Below are 16,526 nucleotides of genomic sequence, written 5' to 3'. Positions count from 1 at the left end.
AAACCGTTAGCATTACGCACTGAACTATCACGTAGTCATCAAAACGTGTATGTCAGATGTTCGCAACATCCACAGACGACGCTCGAGGTTCAGCACACCGAGCGGTGCATTAAGGACATAAGCCTTCTGCGCATGAGGATAATCCTCAGTTTACGGATCCAGTCCGCATAATTGCTACTATCAACTTTCAACTAAAATTTCTCTAGGAACATATCTTAAACAGTAGAACTAAAGCGTAAGCTACGACATAATTTGCAAAGACCTTTTGACTATGTTCATGATAATTAAGTTCATTTGATTATTTAATGAACTCCTACTCAGATAGACATCCCTCTAGTCATCTAAGTGATACATGATCCGAGTCAACTAGGCCGTGTCCGATCATCACGTGAGACGGACTAGTCATCATCGGTGAACATCTTCATGTTGACCGTATCTTCTATACGACTCATGTTCGACCTTTCGGTCTCCCGTGTTCCGAAGCCATGTCTGTACATGCTAGGCTCGTCAAGTCAACCTAAGTGTATTGCGTGTGTAAATCTGGCTTACACCCGTTGCATGCGAACGTTAGAACCTATCACACCCGATCATCACGTGGTGCTTCGGAACAACGAACCTTCGCAACGGTGCACAGTTAGGGGGAACACTTTCTTGAAATTTTAGCGAGGGATCATCTTATTTATGCTACCGTCGTTCTAAGCAAATAAGATGTAAAAACATGATAAACATCACATGCAATCAAATAGTGACATGATATGGCCAATATCATTTTGCTCCTTTTGATCTCCATCTTCGGGGCGCCATGATCATCATCGTCACCGACATGACACCATGATCTCCATCATCATGATCTCCATCATCGTGTCTTCATGAAGTTGTCTCGCCAACTATTACTTCTACTACTATGACTAACGGTTAGCAATAAAGTAAAGTAATTACATGGCGTTTTTCATTGACACGCAGGTCATGCAATAAATTAAGACAACTCCTATGGCTCCTGCGGGTTGTCATACTCATCGACATGCAAGTCGTGATTCCTATTACAAGAACATGATCAATCTCATACATCACACATATATAATTCATCACATCCTTTTGGCCATATCACATCACATAGCATACCCTGCAAAAACAAGTTAGACGTCCTCTAATTGTTGTTGCATGCTTTACGTGGCTGCTATGGGTTTCTAGCAAGAACGTTTCTTACCTATGCAAAAGCCACAACGATGATATGCCAATTTCTATTTACCCTTCATAAGGACCCTCTTCATCGAATCTGATCCAACTAAAGTGGGAGAGACAGACACCCGCTAGCCACCTTATGCACCAAGTGCATGTCAGTCGGTGGAACCTGTCTCACGTAAGTGTACATGTAAGGTCGGTCCGGGCCGCTTCATCCCACAATGCAACTGAATCAAGATAAGACTAGTAACGGCAAGCAAATTGAACAAATCATCGCCCACAACTACTTTGTGTTCTACTCGCGCATAGAATCTACGCATAGACCTAGCTCATGATGCCGCTGTTGGGGAACGTAGTAATAATTCAAAATTTTCCTACGTGTCACCAAGATCAATCTAGGAGATGCTAGCAACGAGAGAGAGGGAGTGCATCTTCATACCCTTGAAGATCGCTAAGCGGAAGCGTTACAAGAACGCGGTTGATGGAGTTGTACTCGCAGCGATTCAAATCGCGGAAGATCCGATCTAGCGCCAAACGGACGGCGCCTCCGCGTTCAACACACGTACAGCCCGGGGACGTCTCCTCCTTCTTGATCCAGCAAGGGGAGAGGAGAAGTTGAGGGAGAACTCCGACAGCACGACGGTGTGGTGATGGTGGAGCTCGTGGTTCTCCAGCAGAGCTTCGCCAAGCACTACGGAGGAGGAGGACATGTATGAGGAGGGAGGGGCTGCGCCAAGGAAGGGGGTGCGGCTGCCCTCTCTCTCCCTCACTATATATAGGGGGAAGGGGAGAGGGGGCCGGCCCCTCTAGATGGATCTAGAGGAGGGGCGGCGGCCAGGGGAAACCCTAGAAGGGTTTGGGCGCCCCCACCCCCTAGGAAACTTGCCCCCAAACCGGGAGGGGCGGCTGCCCTAGGGGTGGCGCCCCCACCTCTCTGAAGGGGAACGCGACAGAAAACAAAAATTTTCCGACCTACGCACCAGCCCAGGACCACTATGGAGACTGCATACATGGTTTGATCTTTTTCGTTATCGACTCGTAGCGCAGCGGGAAGTAGAGTCGATGACGATCGGCGGTGCAGATCCCCGCAGCTAGGATTTACAACCTCCCAACCGCGAGGATGTATACCCTCATCTGCACCTCAGACAGCCCTCTGGGAGGCGGTCGAACAGCCCTTCGGGAGGACCTTCGAAACTCGAACGGTCACTCGGACAGCCCTTCGGGGGGACCTTCGAAACTCGGACGGTCACACGGACAGCCCTTCGGGAGGCACTCACGAACAAAGACCGAAACTACGATCTCTCTACAGAGTTGCACACATACGGTGTCATCTATCCGGCAGGGCTTCGCCGTCCAGAACTAGTTCCTGCCGGAACCCAGACAGCCTTACGGCTCTACGAAACTCTTTTCGTGGGAGGGAGAGAAGAAGCCAGATAATGCATGGCATGTGTATGAGAGCAAGGGATGAGTGTGGAGGGCTTCCCCTCCACCTCTATTTATAGGAAATCCCAAGGGGGTAGGGTAGTTTCACAAAAAACCCAAAATGCACATGAATGAAGTCCTTCCACAAGGACCTAGGAGTGAAACCAAGGAACAAGAGAGTCCCCAAGGGGGGATACCCCATGTGGCCGGCCACACCCCCATGAGGGGCCCAAAAAATGGCTCCTATCCATCCATGTCATCCCCAAGATCTTTTGGAGCAAAGCCCCAAAAGGTGGCTTTCCATAAAGTAACCATAAAGCTGATTTTCACTATTCACGACGACATTTTTCAGCGTCTGATCAAACTGAAAATATTTATGTGGGCTAAGAACATTTCCAGTACCCACTAAAATGATTTTCAACGCGTTCCGAAACAATTCCGGTTTTAGTGATTTTCATCTGCGAAACGCATCTGAAGTGGCTCCGGCAGCTCCGGAACATTTCCGGTTTTATCTTAGAAAATTCCAAAAAGCTTCCAGAATGATTCTGGCATCCTCCAAGAATTATCAGGCATGTGCCGAAACCAATTTGACTTAATGGTGTATCCCGAAACAACTTTTCGGTATCATCGAAACTTATCCGATGACCTCTCTCTGCGGTACGATTCCGCTGTCCAAAACTTTTCGGTGTCCGAAACTTTTTCGGTGATTTTCTCTCAGACTCCCTGTCTAGTATTCAGCAGATAGATGACCCTTAAGCGTGTGACCCTATAGGTTCGGTGAAGTATAGACATGACCCGGAACCCCTTCCGATCAATGATCAACATCGGAGCCGTGGACACCCATATTGACCCCTATACCCACACGAATAAATATTCGAGTGAACCTCCAGTTGCCGTGTGCTATTCCTGTTGCTTCGCGATATGTTACAAATACCCGAGGTGAGACATGTTGGCATTCCCGTGGATCAACAACTTGTCCACTATGCTAGTTACCTCGTTACCGGTATTGTTCTCTTTTCTCGTTATCGTGTTCCGGCATCCCCGTGATCAAATCACAAAGTGTCTGGCCAGACGATGATGGATACCGTAACACCGAGAGGGCCCAGAGATATCTCTCCATCGTCGGAGGAGCAAATCCCAATCTTGAGCTATCAAGTTACTTGACACACTTTTCCATGAACCCGTAAGCCGCCGTAATAGCCACCCATTTACGGATGACATTTAACAAACCCCAAAGTTCATGAAGCAAGCATGAAGAAACTCGATACTCTCATGGTCTAAGGAATCATGCAAACGTTAACCATCTCTGTGTTATGTACCAATAAACTTGTGACGAATGAATCTCATAGCATAACATCAATCCGGGTCGATTCAACACAAATGTTCTCTTAACATTGTGCCCTCAAAGTTGCTGGCATAGACATGCCCATGACCAGGAAAACAGAATCATCATGCAACACTTGAGCTAGTCTTAGAGGCCAGACTAGGAATACTTCTTACCGTTTATTATTCCACACGTGCATTTGAGTCTTCCTCCGAGCCTCGTGGATATTGCAGACTCGAGAATCATTGCAGTTATAGCATGGAACATAAACATAATTATGAACTCGGAGATAAATAATATCATTTATTATTGCCTCTAGGGCATATCTCCTACAGACTCCCACTTGCACTAGAGTCAATAATCTAGCTTATGCTAATGCACTTCACACCTGTGGCACACCGGTGTAAATATGCTTCGCTTGTGGTATAGCCTGATGTCCAACGGATCTGACGACTTCAGTTCCGTGTGTATCTTTGCATGTCCTCGCGTTTTCACGTTTTCACAAAATTCATATTTTGTGTGGACTTGGCTTTGTATGTATGTGAATCACAGGTCGAACCTGGATTCCTCAGACTGAGTTATGGAGCAACTACCTGCAGTAGTGTCCCATTGTCAAAAGCCATCTTGGAACTATACTAAGTTCATGAATGAACTATATGATTCAACATCTTCTTTGTCGCTTCTAAAGCGTCAACATACTTAGCCCTTGTTATAGAATTCGCCACAGTAACTAGTTTGAACAAATTCCAACTAACTGTGCCACCACATTGTGTGTTACACAAAACCCTTAATTTAAATCGAAAATCGCATGGAGAAAAGATGAAGACTCTATCGATGTAACATTTTACAACGAACTCTTCATGATCTCTGCTTGCGAGAAAACCATGTCATCAGTACTTACTCTAGTACTCTGTGACATCTTTCACTGTTGTCCCATGATCAGTAATTTGATCACTTTGGTATCCATACTCGCAACACCTTGGGAGTATCGGACATATCTGGTTGTTTTACATACCATGGAATACATGATTAATCCAAACACAAAAGTGTGTGGAATCTGCATCATGTATTTTACTCATCAGTGTTTTGGGACACCGAGTCTTGCAAAAACTCTTTCCATGTGACTTTGGCAAGAATCACTCCTTGGCATTTTAAATGCTAAAAGGTTTTAGCATCTTGTCAATATGTATTCATTGCTTAGCCCCATTAGGTAAATCTATCTCCATAGATCATCATGCCTAATATTGAGGCTATTTAGCCTAAGCACTTCATCGAAAAACTATTTTCAAATGAAGTCCTAATTTGTGTCAAGAAATTTATTTCCAATTACCAATGTGCCAAGCACATAAGGTTTTTAGAAATATTATTACGCTCCCACTTACTTTCTTGAATTACAAGCATCTTTGTTACCCATTGATGAAGTCAAAACCCCTTTGACCATTTCATCAAAACACGAAGATTCCAACTCCATTCATGCTCTCTTCTGTCCATTGCTGGAACTCTGAAGTTTGCATACCTACTAGCATCCTCTGGATCGACAAATTACTTTGGACTGTATCATATACAAGTCCTAGCTTTCATTTCCATCAGATGGAAATCCTTTTATCATCCATGTTTCATATCTCATGATTGAAATATGTATTAATTGCTAGTTCAACCTGAACCGATTTTAAGCATCGCTACGATGAAAACAACCTCATCGTATTATTTCAACAAGTCGAGCTTTATGGATAAAACATTTTATCCGTATCAGTTTTAAGTTCCATAAATATTCGTTAGACTCTAAGTCTTCCGAAAGGTGTATCAAGGTTTTAATCTTGAATCACTTATATGGAAACTAACTCGGGTTGTATTGGCATTTAGCCAATTCCGGAGTCAGGGCCCATCAACGTTTCCTTGTGTATCGTAGGTATAATGTTGTCTAACAACAATATCTCGTTTGCGCACCTGAGAGGTTTGCACGAGCCTTGCCTACGTGGTTCAGCTGCAAGTTCGACCGAAGTTCATACATTTTATTGTAGAGACTTCTGTATCAGTCGCAGTAGGAAACTCTGGAATTTCTTCCAAGGTCTCTTTCCTTTGATCTGATGAAGATACTGTTTATCTCGTCGAGTTGCACTATTCTCCCACTCACCTTTTAGAAAGAACCATTCTCTTTAAAAGCACACCGTTTCGCGGCAAAACTATTTGCCTCGGTATAGTGAGGGAGGAATACCCAACATTTTGGTATAACCTACAAAGTAGCACTTGTCTGATTTGGAATAGGTTTGTAACCTTTTACACAAGCCCCATATTCCAAATGTTAAGAAAAGATATAACATGGTTGGGCGTACCATACCATGGCTTCATGTCAACAGACCCGATGTAGCTCTTTTCAGTGTAAAAGCCGCAGTCTCTAAAGCATCACTTTAAAAGGGATAATGGCAAATTTATTTATGTCATCTTTGACCTTACCATGTCATAAATGGTTTGATTACATCTCCACGGACTTTCCACTTGCAGTGGTGTTCCGGGAGGTGCAAGTTTATGAAACCCCTTTCACAACTCATCAGACATTCGCTAAACATGTAACTCAAATATTCCTTTGTGCAATCAAATTGCAGAAACATAATTTTCTTGTTACAATAACTTCTACTTCATTTTTGAGAACCTTTCGAATGATTTCAAAAGATCCAGACTTACGTCTCATCAAGTAAATACTCATATAACTACTTGAGTCATTTCTGAAGATAAATAAATCCACCACTAACAACACTTATCGGACTACACACATCAAATGTATGATCACTAATAAGTTTGTTGTTCGTTCCTTATGGCCTGTGAACGGTATTTTAGTCACTTCACTTCTCGGAGGAAAGTTGCAAGTGTCAGATGATTCAAAATCAAAAAGACTTCAAAATCCATCATAATGGAATTTTCCATGCGGGTTTCTCCAATGTGACCAAATGTAGTGCCACACTTGTGTGGTATTCTTTTAGTCTTGCGACATTTAGCGTCAGTGTTATGGATGTATCATATTACCCTCAATATTCATAACATACGTCCCATCGATGATGGAAGTATGGCCCTTATGTTATTCATAATACTTAACAACAATTGTTCTTTTTATGAACAACTCTTTTGCAACAAACATTGTGCAATGGGCTAGAGTGTATGAAACTCTAAAATGAATTATGAAAGTAAACCCAGAGGTATTGTATTATTATCAATATTCATAACATACATCTCATTCATAATGAAAGTATGGCCCTTGTGTTATTCATAACATCGAACATAAAAAGTTCTCTTATGAACAACCTTCTTGCAAGATGCCTTATGAAATGGGTTAGAGTTTGTAAAACTCTAAATGAATTATGAAAATAAATACAGACGGCAATACACCGATGGAAGGTATAGTAACATTTACTATGTTCCCTGTGTATACCTTAACCTCATTTCTAGCTAGTCTTTCAGGCCATAGTAGTTCTTACATCGAGTTGCAACAGAATGCAATCGAGCGGGAATTTTTGTGATGAACTCACAATACCCAAGAATTAGTGATTAACATGTTTAACCATAATTCGCAAGAACTATATCTTTGACCAGCCTTCTATACATCAAAAACTTGTATGACATTCATACATGAGCTGGATATCCCAGTCTTCTTTCCTTTTGCCTTGATACTTCTAGCAGTTTAACTTTTAGTATTTCTCCTACTCTCAGAAGAAGCACCCAACTTAAGAGTGGCATTAGCCCCGGACTTCCTAGGCGTGTAAGTCATACTAACACGCTTTGGACACTTCCTTTCTCTTTAAGTTGTTGTTTTATTCACCTTTCATTATATGACAGGCGTTCTTCTGGATCCCTTTCCCAACAGTCAAATGTTTTACTAATACTTGCAAACAAACATTGCTTTGTTTGTATCTGAAAATAATTTTCAGTTCCATGAATATCATATAACTATCCCAACTTTCGAAGTTTGGGTTTCATGGAAGCAAACATATTCCACTTGACCGTAACAGAATTCTAGCTTTTGGATCAAAGGACGAGAGTCACATGATCCATAGCATTAGCGGGAGGATACGGAAAGCATGCGATAGGACAAAGTCCTTCTCGGCACTTTTGAGGACAATCCTCATATTACGGTACCAATCGTAAAGTTTTAACTAGATATTTAACAGCTATTCAATTTTAACAGGGAAGGTGGAAACGCGAGCCATTATTCTACAACTATTTTGCATATAACACTTAGACAATGTTCATAATTAATTGCACTAAGAATTAAACATGTTAATTCAACAGTGCGCTCCCACTCAAATCAATATCTCTCAAAATTGATTGTGAGTGATACAAGACCCACATTTCAATTGTTCTCCATTGGTGTAACACCACTGATGACAAAAAATCTCAACCGGTAGGCCAACTTGCCAATCACATCTCTATGTGACTCTTGTTCATCTTTCGATGCGTGTGTTCCGAGCTCATGACGGTCATGCCTGAACGTCAAGACAACCAAGTGATCTCGTTGCGAGGTCTCAACTCACCCGCCTCACACTTCTCTAATCGTTCGTACCCGTGTGACACGGCGCACCCCGAAAAGATAGGTGCCGTGACGGTGCTACACTTGGGAGAACACTAACTACTTGGTATTTTAAGTGAGAGATCACCCTAATAAAAGCGACTACCGCGCAATCAAGAAGGGTGCATCATAAGGGATAAACATCTCAGGCAATTCATAATAGCATGATATGGTATAGCCCTTTCTGACGGAGAAGTCTTTCATTTCTTCGTCTTCGGCATTCGCGTCGGTGTTCACCTTCGCGAAGATTGCCACCACCTTGTTGATGCACCAGATAATATTGCTATCTCTATAGCTAACAAAATAATGCATTACAACAAGGTTGACACGCAGGTCATTAAAGTGCAATCATATGGCTCCAACCATCATGCCGAATCATGACACGCAGGTCATGTTAATCAAATTACATCATATAGTCATCTCATACATAATCGAATTAGTATGAGCACTGCTATACCACATCATATGCACATCCTGCAAAACCAAGTTAGACGCCTCTAATCGGTTTATGCAAAATTTATTTTACGTGGCTTCTAAGGTTTTGACTTAAACCGCAGCGACCAACGGTTTATCATCAAGTATGATTATTCAAGTTGCTAGATTAACATCTCGGGGTGTATGAAACACTGGATAATTAAATCTCGAGCCCCATACTAAACTTCGTCATACGCATGACCCCCGTGCAGATCATATCTGCAATGCCCTTTCATCTGCGAATTTCATCTTTCTTTTGACTACGGCAGAACCCAAAGAACTGATAGCACTTCCATGATCAATCAGGATCACGGATTGCCAGAACTTTGTAAAATTCCACCATGCTGTCTCGAGATTGAGCAAACGCAAATTCTAGGGAAGCAAGAAGAACCTCGGGTAACAGATTTCATCTGTCACCCGCATAAATAATTTTCAGCAATAGATCTCATCTACTACCTAATTATATTATGCAATACCCATACATCTCCATGTATTCTAGATCGAAACCTGCATCTACGTGAGATGGGGTGGGAGGGGCGCTCAGCCCCTTAGTGGGCTGATGTGCTCCCTCCCCTTGGCCCATAAGGCCCCCCAACGCTTGCCGGGGCCTCCGAAACCCCTTTCGGACACGCTGGTCATCACCTGGTACCCCCGGAACAATTCCGGACTCCAATACCCTTCGTCCAATATACCGATCTTCACCTCCGGACCATTCCGGAGCTCCTCGTCGTGTCCGGGATCTCATCCGGGACTCCGAACAACCTTCGGTAACCACATACTATTTCCCATAACAACTCTAGCGTCACCGAACCTTAAGTGTGTAGACCCTAGGGGTTCGGGAACCATGCAGACATGACCGAGACGTTCTCCGGCCAATAACCAACAGCGGGATCTGGATACCCATGTTGGCTCCCACATGTTCCACGATGATCTCATCGGATGAACCACGATGTCGGGGATTCAATCAATCCCGTATACAATTCCCTTTTTCTATCGGTATGTTACTTGCTCGAGATTCGATCGTGGGTATCCCAATACCTCGTTCAATCTCGTTACCAGCAAGTCTCTTTACTCGTTCCGTAACGCATGATCCCGTGACTAACTTCTTAGTCACATTGAGCTCATTATGATGATGCATTACTGAGTGGGCCCAGAGATACCTCTCCGTCATACGGAGTGACAAATCTCAGTCTCGATTCGTGCCAACCCAACAGACACTTTCGGAGATACCTGTAGTGTACCTTTATAGCCACTCAGTTACGTTGTGACGTTTGGTACACCCAAAAGCATTCCTACAGTATTCGGGAGTTGCACAATCTCATGGTCTAAGGAAATGATACTTGACATTAGAAAAGCTCTTAGCAAACGAACTACACGATCTTGTGCTATGCTTAGGATTGGGTCTTGTCCATCACATCATTCTCCTAATGATGTGATCCCGTTATCAATGACATCCAATGTCCATGGTCAGGAAACCATAACCATCTATTGATCAACGAGCTAGTCAACTAGAGGCTCACTAGGGACATGTTGTGCTCTATGCATTCACACATGTATTACGGTTTCCGGTCAATACAATTATAGCATGAACAATAGACAATTATCATGAACAAGAAAATATAATAATAACCATTTTATCATTGCCTCTAGGGCATATTTCCAACACCTTTCTGCTTCATAGTAGTACTTGAGGTCAAAAGGATCAGCAAACTCAAAATCAGAGGCTAGTTCATACTCCAAAAATTACAGTTGTTGCAAAATTTATTTTAAAATGCATAGAAATCAAAGAAATGACAAAAATGGTCTCAAATGCATAGAAACACTTCGTCATCACATCACAACGAAAAACAAGTTAGCAAATGAACATATCTGATTGCATATATCTAATTTTCTCTGTTGCCTTTCATGGAAGAAGAACGGCGCGGCAAGGCGCGCGTTCCCATCTAGTTCACGTTGATGCGGCTATCCCATCAGGAAAGAGGTGCAAGTGCATCCATCAGTAGAGAGAAATGATCAAGGTAAATATTTGCCATGCTGTGAGGCCTTCTCTCAGGCCGCTGATTTATACGGAGTATTTGCAAAGGATCAAAGTGGCCACTGATTGCATGGCCACTGTTTAACATTTGAAGGAGGGATATCTTGGTCCCTCGAGCATGATCATCAGAGTTATAAAGCAGAGTCTGAGGTCCTTGGTGGCTGCTGATATTGTTCATGAGGAAGAGAAGCTAACTTTGCAGCACACGATCTTGCAAAAGCGGTGATACCACTAGCAGCTGGAAGGCATGTTTGGCTATCCACCATACCAGATATTATCCATGTAATTGACATTATTGAGGTTTGAATAAATTGTGGTGAAACTCCAAAAAAAAAAGTGTCCCAGCCCAACACGAACGTGTAAAAATTTACTTCTACTAAAGTCAATAATGTTGGAATTCCTTTGACACAAAAATGTCATTAAGTCCTTGAATTTCTCCAAAAAAAAGTCCACCAAAATCATGCAAAAATAAGGATTGCAAATTTTGGGGACAAAATGACAGGATACAAGGTGATGGCTCACTGAACAGACTACCAAAGGAACAGACTTAGAAAAGGAACAGAGTACTAAAGAAGACTTGACCTTGCACAAACAACATCATCATGCAGAAATTCAGGTCCGAATAGTAAAAGTAGTCTTGCAGCACAAGAGGCAAGAGCCAGGGTGCTACTAATTAACTTACAAGGATCTCTTCTGCTTCATAGTAGTACCTGAGATCAAAAGGATCAGCAAACTTAAAATCAGAAGCTAGCTGGTGGCAGTGAAGTGGACCTGACACCTTGTCGCATGGACTCTTGAAGAGCTGTAGCTTGCAAGCTTTACTCAACCATTTTGCACTGATCAGAGGCTTCAGTTTGGCACTGACATTACCCCCAGACGAGAAACATTCACTGGCCACCACGACAACCATCTGCTCCAGCGCCCGACCTCTCTCCGCAATGAACTTGAGGAAAACAACCTCGCTTCTCGACCCACAGAACTCATAGAAGAACACCTTCTTCATGCTCTGCACAACACATTTAATAGGGCCGCCCTCCTGCCAGAACTTGATGTTGACCTTGCCAGTAGAGTCTTCATCTACGGTGGACTGCAAATGAAATCGGCACATACATAGTTCAGAAAATATCATGCAGCAGCAGGCCAGCAATCATATGATTAAGCTGATTCATTTACATTACTGACTTTCTGACCATGCTAGATATATGGGCACAAACTAGTATTGCAGAACTGCAATGCAGCAAGTGTATCTAGTTAAGTTAACCAATTTTACATGGACATGGAGCGTCTCCAGGTTAGGGAAGCATCTGAGGAAGCCAGGCACTTTCTTGACTGCATTGCGGACACCGAACTGCACCTCCATGGCCAAAATCTGCACACTAGGGACAGTGTTCTCCTTGCTCCCAACCTGCAATGCACCCAGGAACAGAGAAACCAATTGAGATCATAAATTGGCATTATTAATTGACACTACACATGCAAATTAGATTAGGGTGGTGTTGCTAACCACCAACTGTTGCTCTCCTGGCTGAAGATATCCCAGCACACGCAGGTTAGGTGCACGCCCAATCTTGATCTTGGAAGAGAGGCATGAGGCAGTATCAGCGAGCTTGCTCTCGGGAAGACTATCCCGCTGGAAGAGCCTCTCCAGGCGAGGTGCATCCACCACGTCGATGTCCTCCAAGTAGGTAAAGCCCAGCTGAAGGCACCGCAGGCTTGGGCTGACGAGGCGGAGGCGCAGTCCGCTCTGGCTCCCCATGAGGACGAGGAACTCCAGAACGGGGCTTCTTTCAAGCATGAATGCCAGATCTCGGTCCTCCATGACAGTCATGCAGAGGCCAAGCTCCAGGAGGTTGGGGAATCTGGCGCCGCGCGGCACGGCGGCCGTGTCCGGCAGCCTCCAGACGCCGAGATAGAGGCGGGTGAGAGAGGCGCAGCGGAAGATCGAGGCGGGGAGGCGCAGGTCAATCGGCCAAGGGCGGTTGACAAAGACGAGCTCTTGGACTCCCTTGGCGAGGATGGTGTCGAGCCAGCGCGACATCTCGCCCCGGTGCTCCTCCATGGTGGTGCGGGTGAGGTGGAGGCAGCGGAAGGGCCCCGGGTGCGCCGCGAGGACGCGGGACACCGCGGCGGTGACGGCGCGGGGAGAGGGAGCGCCGATGATGAGCTGCCCGCGCGCGCCGCCGTCCGGAAGCAGGTGGCTGTCGACGAGAGTGAGGGGCACCGAGCGCCAGAGGGGGCGCCAGCGCGAGGCGAGGGCGGCGGTGCGCGCGGCGTCCTTGGCGGGGAGGCGGGAGATGATATCGCGGAGGACCACATCGGGGAGGCGGCTGATGCGGTCGACGCCGTCGGGGACCCACGACGCGCCGGTGAGCGAGAGGAGTGCGGTGAGGGAGACGGGCGGGTCCGGGAGGTAGTGGTACACGAAGTAGAGCAGCAGGTTTGTGCCGACGTCCAGCGTCTCGGGGTCCGCGCCGTCGCGCTCCAAGCCGGCGAGCATGTCGCTCCTGCTGACGCCGATCATCGGGTCCATGGCCGCCGGTGGAGGGGAAAAGGGGGGCGACGGCGGCGAGGGTTTGGTCCGTGGTGGAGTGGGGACGAGAAATGGGGGGCGAGCTGCTTCCGAGGGTTCGCCTGGGCCAAATGTCGGAAGCAGCTAGCTTCTTGGCCCATGAAACAGCATCTGTCACCCACAATTGTGTATTTTTTTTTATGAAACAGAACCGGTTCAATTTGGATGACTTTTTCCATAATGAAATGATGATCCAGTTTGGCTCAAAATTTTTTTGATGAAGTTTTGATTTTGCAGTTTTCCATTACATCTCGTATTAGAGAAAACTGAGGCGCAATCAGCCAATGCATACACAAACAAGTGAAGTGACATCCCTCTTAACCCTGATGTGTAAAATTTTCTGTTAAATACTCAGCCAACAAAGGATTTTCCTTTAAAATTTGCTTTTAAAAATGATGCCTACATGTGGTTCACATGTTTTGGGAGTTTTCTCTATGAATTGGAGGTACCATGAGGAGTAGACGCGTCACCTTTACTACATCATTATGACTTGTCAAGTTTGCAAATACTAATGGTTTTACACCCGCCAAACCACCCATGTCACGCGATTGCTCGGCTAAATAGAGTCAGTGTGGAGAACACGCACATGCCGAAGGAAACAAGCCAAAGACATAAACTTAATCTCCAGGTCTAAAAGTTGAAGGGCTAAGGGCAACAACGGAGGCGCTGATCTTAGAGAAGATCACAAAACAAAGCAGTGGAGCCTGTGGCCTTAGCAAGAGGCATCCACTCCTGCAGAAGACCAACCATTTTTAACAAGCAATCAACAAGGCAGTTAGGAAACATATGTTCAATAGTAAATTTATTCCTAGGAGTCTAGAAAGCCCAAGATAAAGCAACAAAGGCAGGCAAAATAGCTGACGTAACTTAACCATACTACCTTGTAAGTAGGCATATAACCCCTCAAAATTATTCGGATTCTAGCTAAAGTTAGTCCACGATCAAACACAGCACTAGCCCAACTTAGCAAGGACACAACTAAAAAAAATATGTTCAGAATTACACACTCGCCAAAGACCCTTGCAACGAGAGGAGGAACAACCCTGCATTAATGAGAGAGAGAGTGTGTGTGTGTGTGTGTGTGAGAGAGAGAGAGAGAGAGAGATTTAACATAAAAGGAGCCGGAAGGAGTATGGCCAGGAGAGGCGGTCCAAGATCATTGAGAGGGACAAAGAAATGTCAATGTGCTCCTGCATTTGGCCAGCTCTACAGGTGACAATGATCGCCTGAAATCTAGGTCCTAGTTCCTCTGAGATGGGGTTTGAGCGATCCGAGCAATACGAGAAAAGTATCGGGAAGGAGTGGCAAAGCAGGCCATCCCCATGCCACCAATTGAGCCAAAAACACACCATAGAGCCACATCCAACAGAAAACTTAATCAAACCATGAAATTCTTCACGCACTTTAACCCGAGATTTTCAGAATTTCCATAACGACTCGTAAGAGATGGTCTCTATCAAAGGCAAGTATCTTGGCCACCACAAGTACATCACATGCAAGGGCAGACGAGAATAATTTTGGCCTAGGGAAAATGATGTAAATGGGAGAATTTTGGCATATATCGAGATGATGTTTATTTTTCAAAATTGAAGCAAAATTTAATGAAATTTCAGGAATTGAGTAGGGCGTGTGCCTCACTCAATTCAACATTTGTTTGTCCCTGTCCGTAAGTGGTCTTTTCCATTTTGTATGTGGAATGGACACACCCCATGGCCCTAACCCCGTTATGCGGGATGCCAAATGCTGAATTTTGTAGCCATATGCTCTACGCAATGTGCAGAACACATCACAAAATATAGACAACAAAATGACATTATTGCATTGCATTCATCATTACACAACTCATTTGTGACACAAACTAGGAACCTAATATCAACAACATTTCACATATAGAGTAATTGTCAATTTAACATCAACGAATTAACACAAAGGTGTTACATAAGACTGAAACTTTAAACTGAAGCTAACTTTTGTTGAATAACATTTGGGGTACTATATTCTCATAATATGTTGATCACCTAATAGCTTAGCTTGGCCATTGTGTAACCCATATTCACCTCACAAACTCAACAATCAGACCAAACCATGCGCGTGAATGCCCTAAGTAGCAAAACTTAACAAACAAAAACCATGTCCGTATAATTTTCTACGAACCTGATTAAGTATTTGGATTTAAAGAAGTTTGATTCAATAGAAAGCTAGAACATCTTATAATTCAGAATGGAGAAAGTAGTAGTTATACTGGGGACTAGTAAGTTTCTTGTACATATAGATATATAACATATGAAAAAGTCTATATTTTGTCCCTCAACTAACCGAGAAGTGCGGGTTTGCTCCTTCAATTGAAACAAGACAAGTTGCACCCAGAACTTTCAAAACTAGACAACTTTCGTCCCTCGCCTAACTGAAAGTGGTATGTGCATTGAGTTGGCATGGTTTTGACAAATGTTCTGAGTTGACCACCACCTCATCATTTTCTCCCTCTCCTCTCTCTCTCTCTCTCTCTCTCTGTGTGTGTGTGTGTATGTGTGGCAGGCATTCAATCGAGCACCTTGTGCACCACCGCATCCCCGTGCATATCGTCACCGTTGGCAGGCCTCTTGCGGCGCAGCACCTTGGCGGCTACATATATACCACAACCATCTTCTGCACATACCTGGAGGAGCGCGCGTGTAGGTCTCCTCTTCTCATGCTCATAGTGGTAGAAGAGCTCACCTTATAAAGAGGTGCAAGTCTCTCTCAACTTCCGGGGTGGGACTAAACTTTAGTCTCACTCACACCACTCACATGTGTGCATGAATGGGCCAAGAGAATTTCAGAATTTTAGTTGGGCTTTGCGCCAAAGGCCTACTAGCAAATTCCAACAAGGAGCATGTGTCCAAGGTGGCAGAAGATTCAATCTACCTCCTCCCCTCGTGTTAGGGTTTTACCTCCTCTCGTCGCCGGCGGTGATGTAGAGATC

The 16,526-nt window shown here is 44.4% G+C and overlaps 1 protein-coding gene across 1 annotated transcript; it reads right to left on the bottom strand.

The window, feature by feature from the left end:
• Positions 1-11,562: 11,562 nt before the first annotated feature.
• Positions 11,563-13,646, bottom strand: LOC123075454 (F-box/FBD/LRR-repeat protein At1g13570). Its single transcript, XM_044498053.1, has 3 exons — positions 12,500-13,646; positions 12,266-12,400; positions 11,563-12,082 (listed from the first exon to the last, which is right to left on the bottom strand). Exons 1-3 carry the CDS (start codon positions 13,523-13,525, stop codon positions 11,669-11,671), a joined length of 1,575 nt encoding a protein of 524 aa, XP_044353988.1. The 5' UTR covers positions 13,526-13,646; the 3' UTR covers positions 11,563-11,668.
• Between the last annotated feature and the right edge of the window lie 2,880 nt (positions 13,647-16,526).

Source organism: Triticum aestivum, chromosome 3D, assembly GCF_018294505.1.
Source record: "Triticum aestivum cultivar Chinese Spring chromosome 3D, IWGSC CS RefSeq v2.1, whole genome shotgun sequence".
Taxonomy (NCBI): Eukaryota; Viridiplantae; Streptophyta; class Magnoliopsida; order Poales; family Poaceae; genus Triticum; species Triticum aestivum.
The sequence above is the reverse complement of the archived record's forward strand: the minus strand, read 5'-3'. Positions and strand labels throughout refer to the sequence as shown.

Coding starts and splice junctions, on each gene's coding strand:
- LOC123075454 (XM_044498053.1), bottom strand. CDS start 13,525: ATGGACCCGATGATCGGCGTCAGCAGGAGCGACATGCTCGCCGGCTTG. Junction 12,401..12,499: donor CAGGAGAGCAACAGTTGGTG/GTTAGCAACACC, acceptor GGTGCATTGCAG/GTTGGGAGCAAGGAGAACAC. Junction 12,083..12,265: donor TGGAGACGCTCCATGTCCAT/GTAAAATTGGTT, acceptor TTTCATTTGCAG/TCCACCGTAGATGAAGACTC.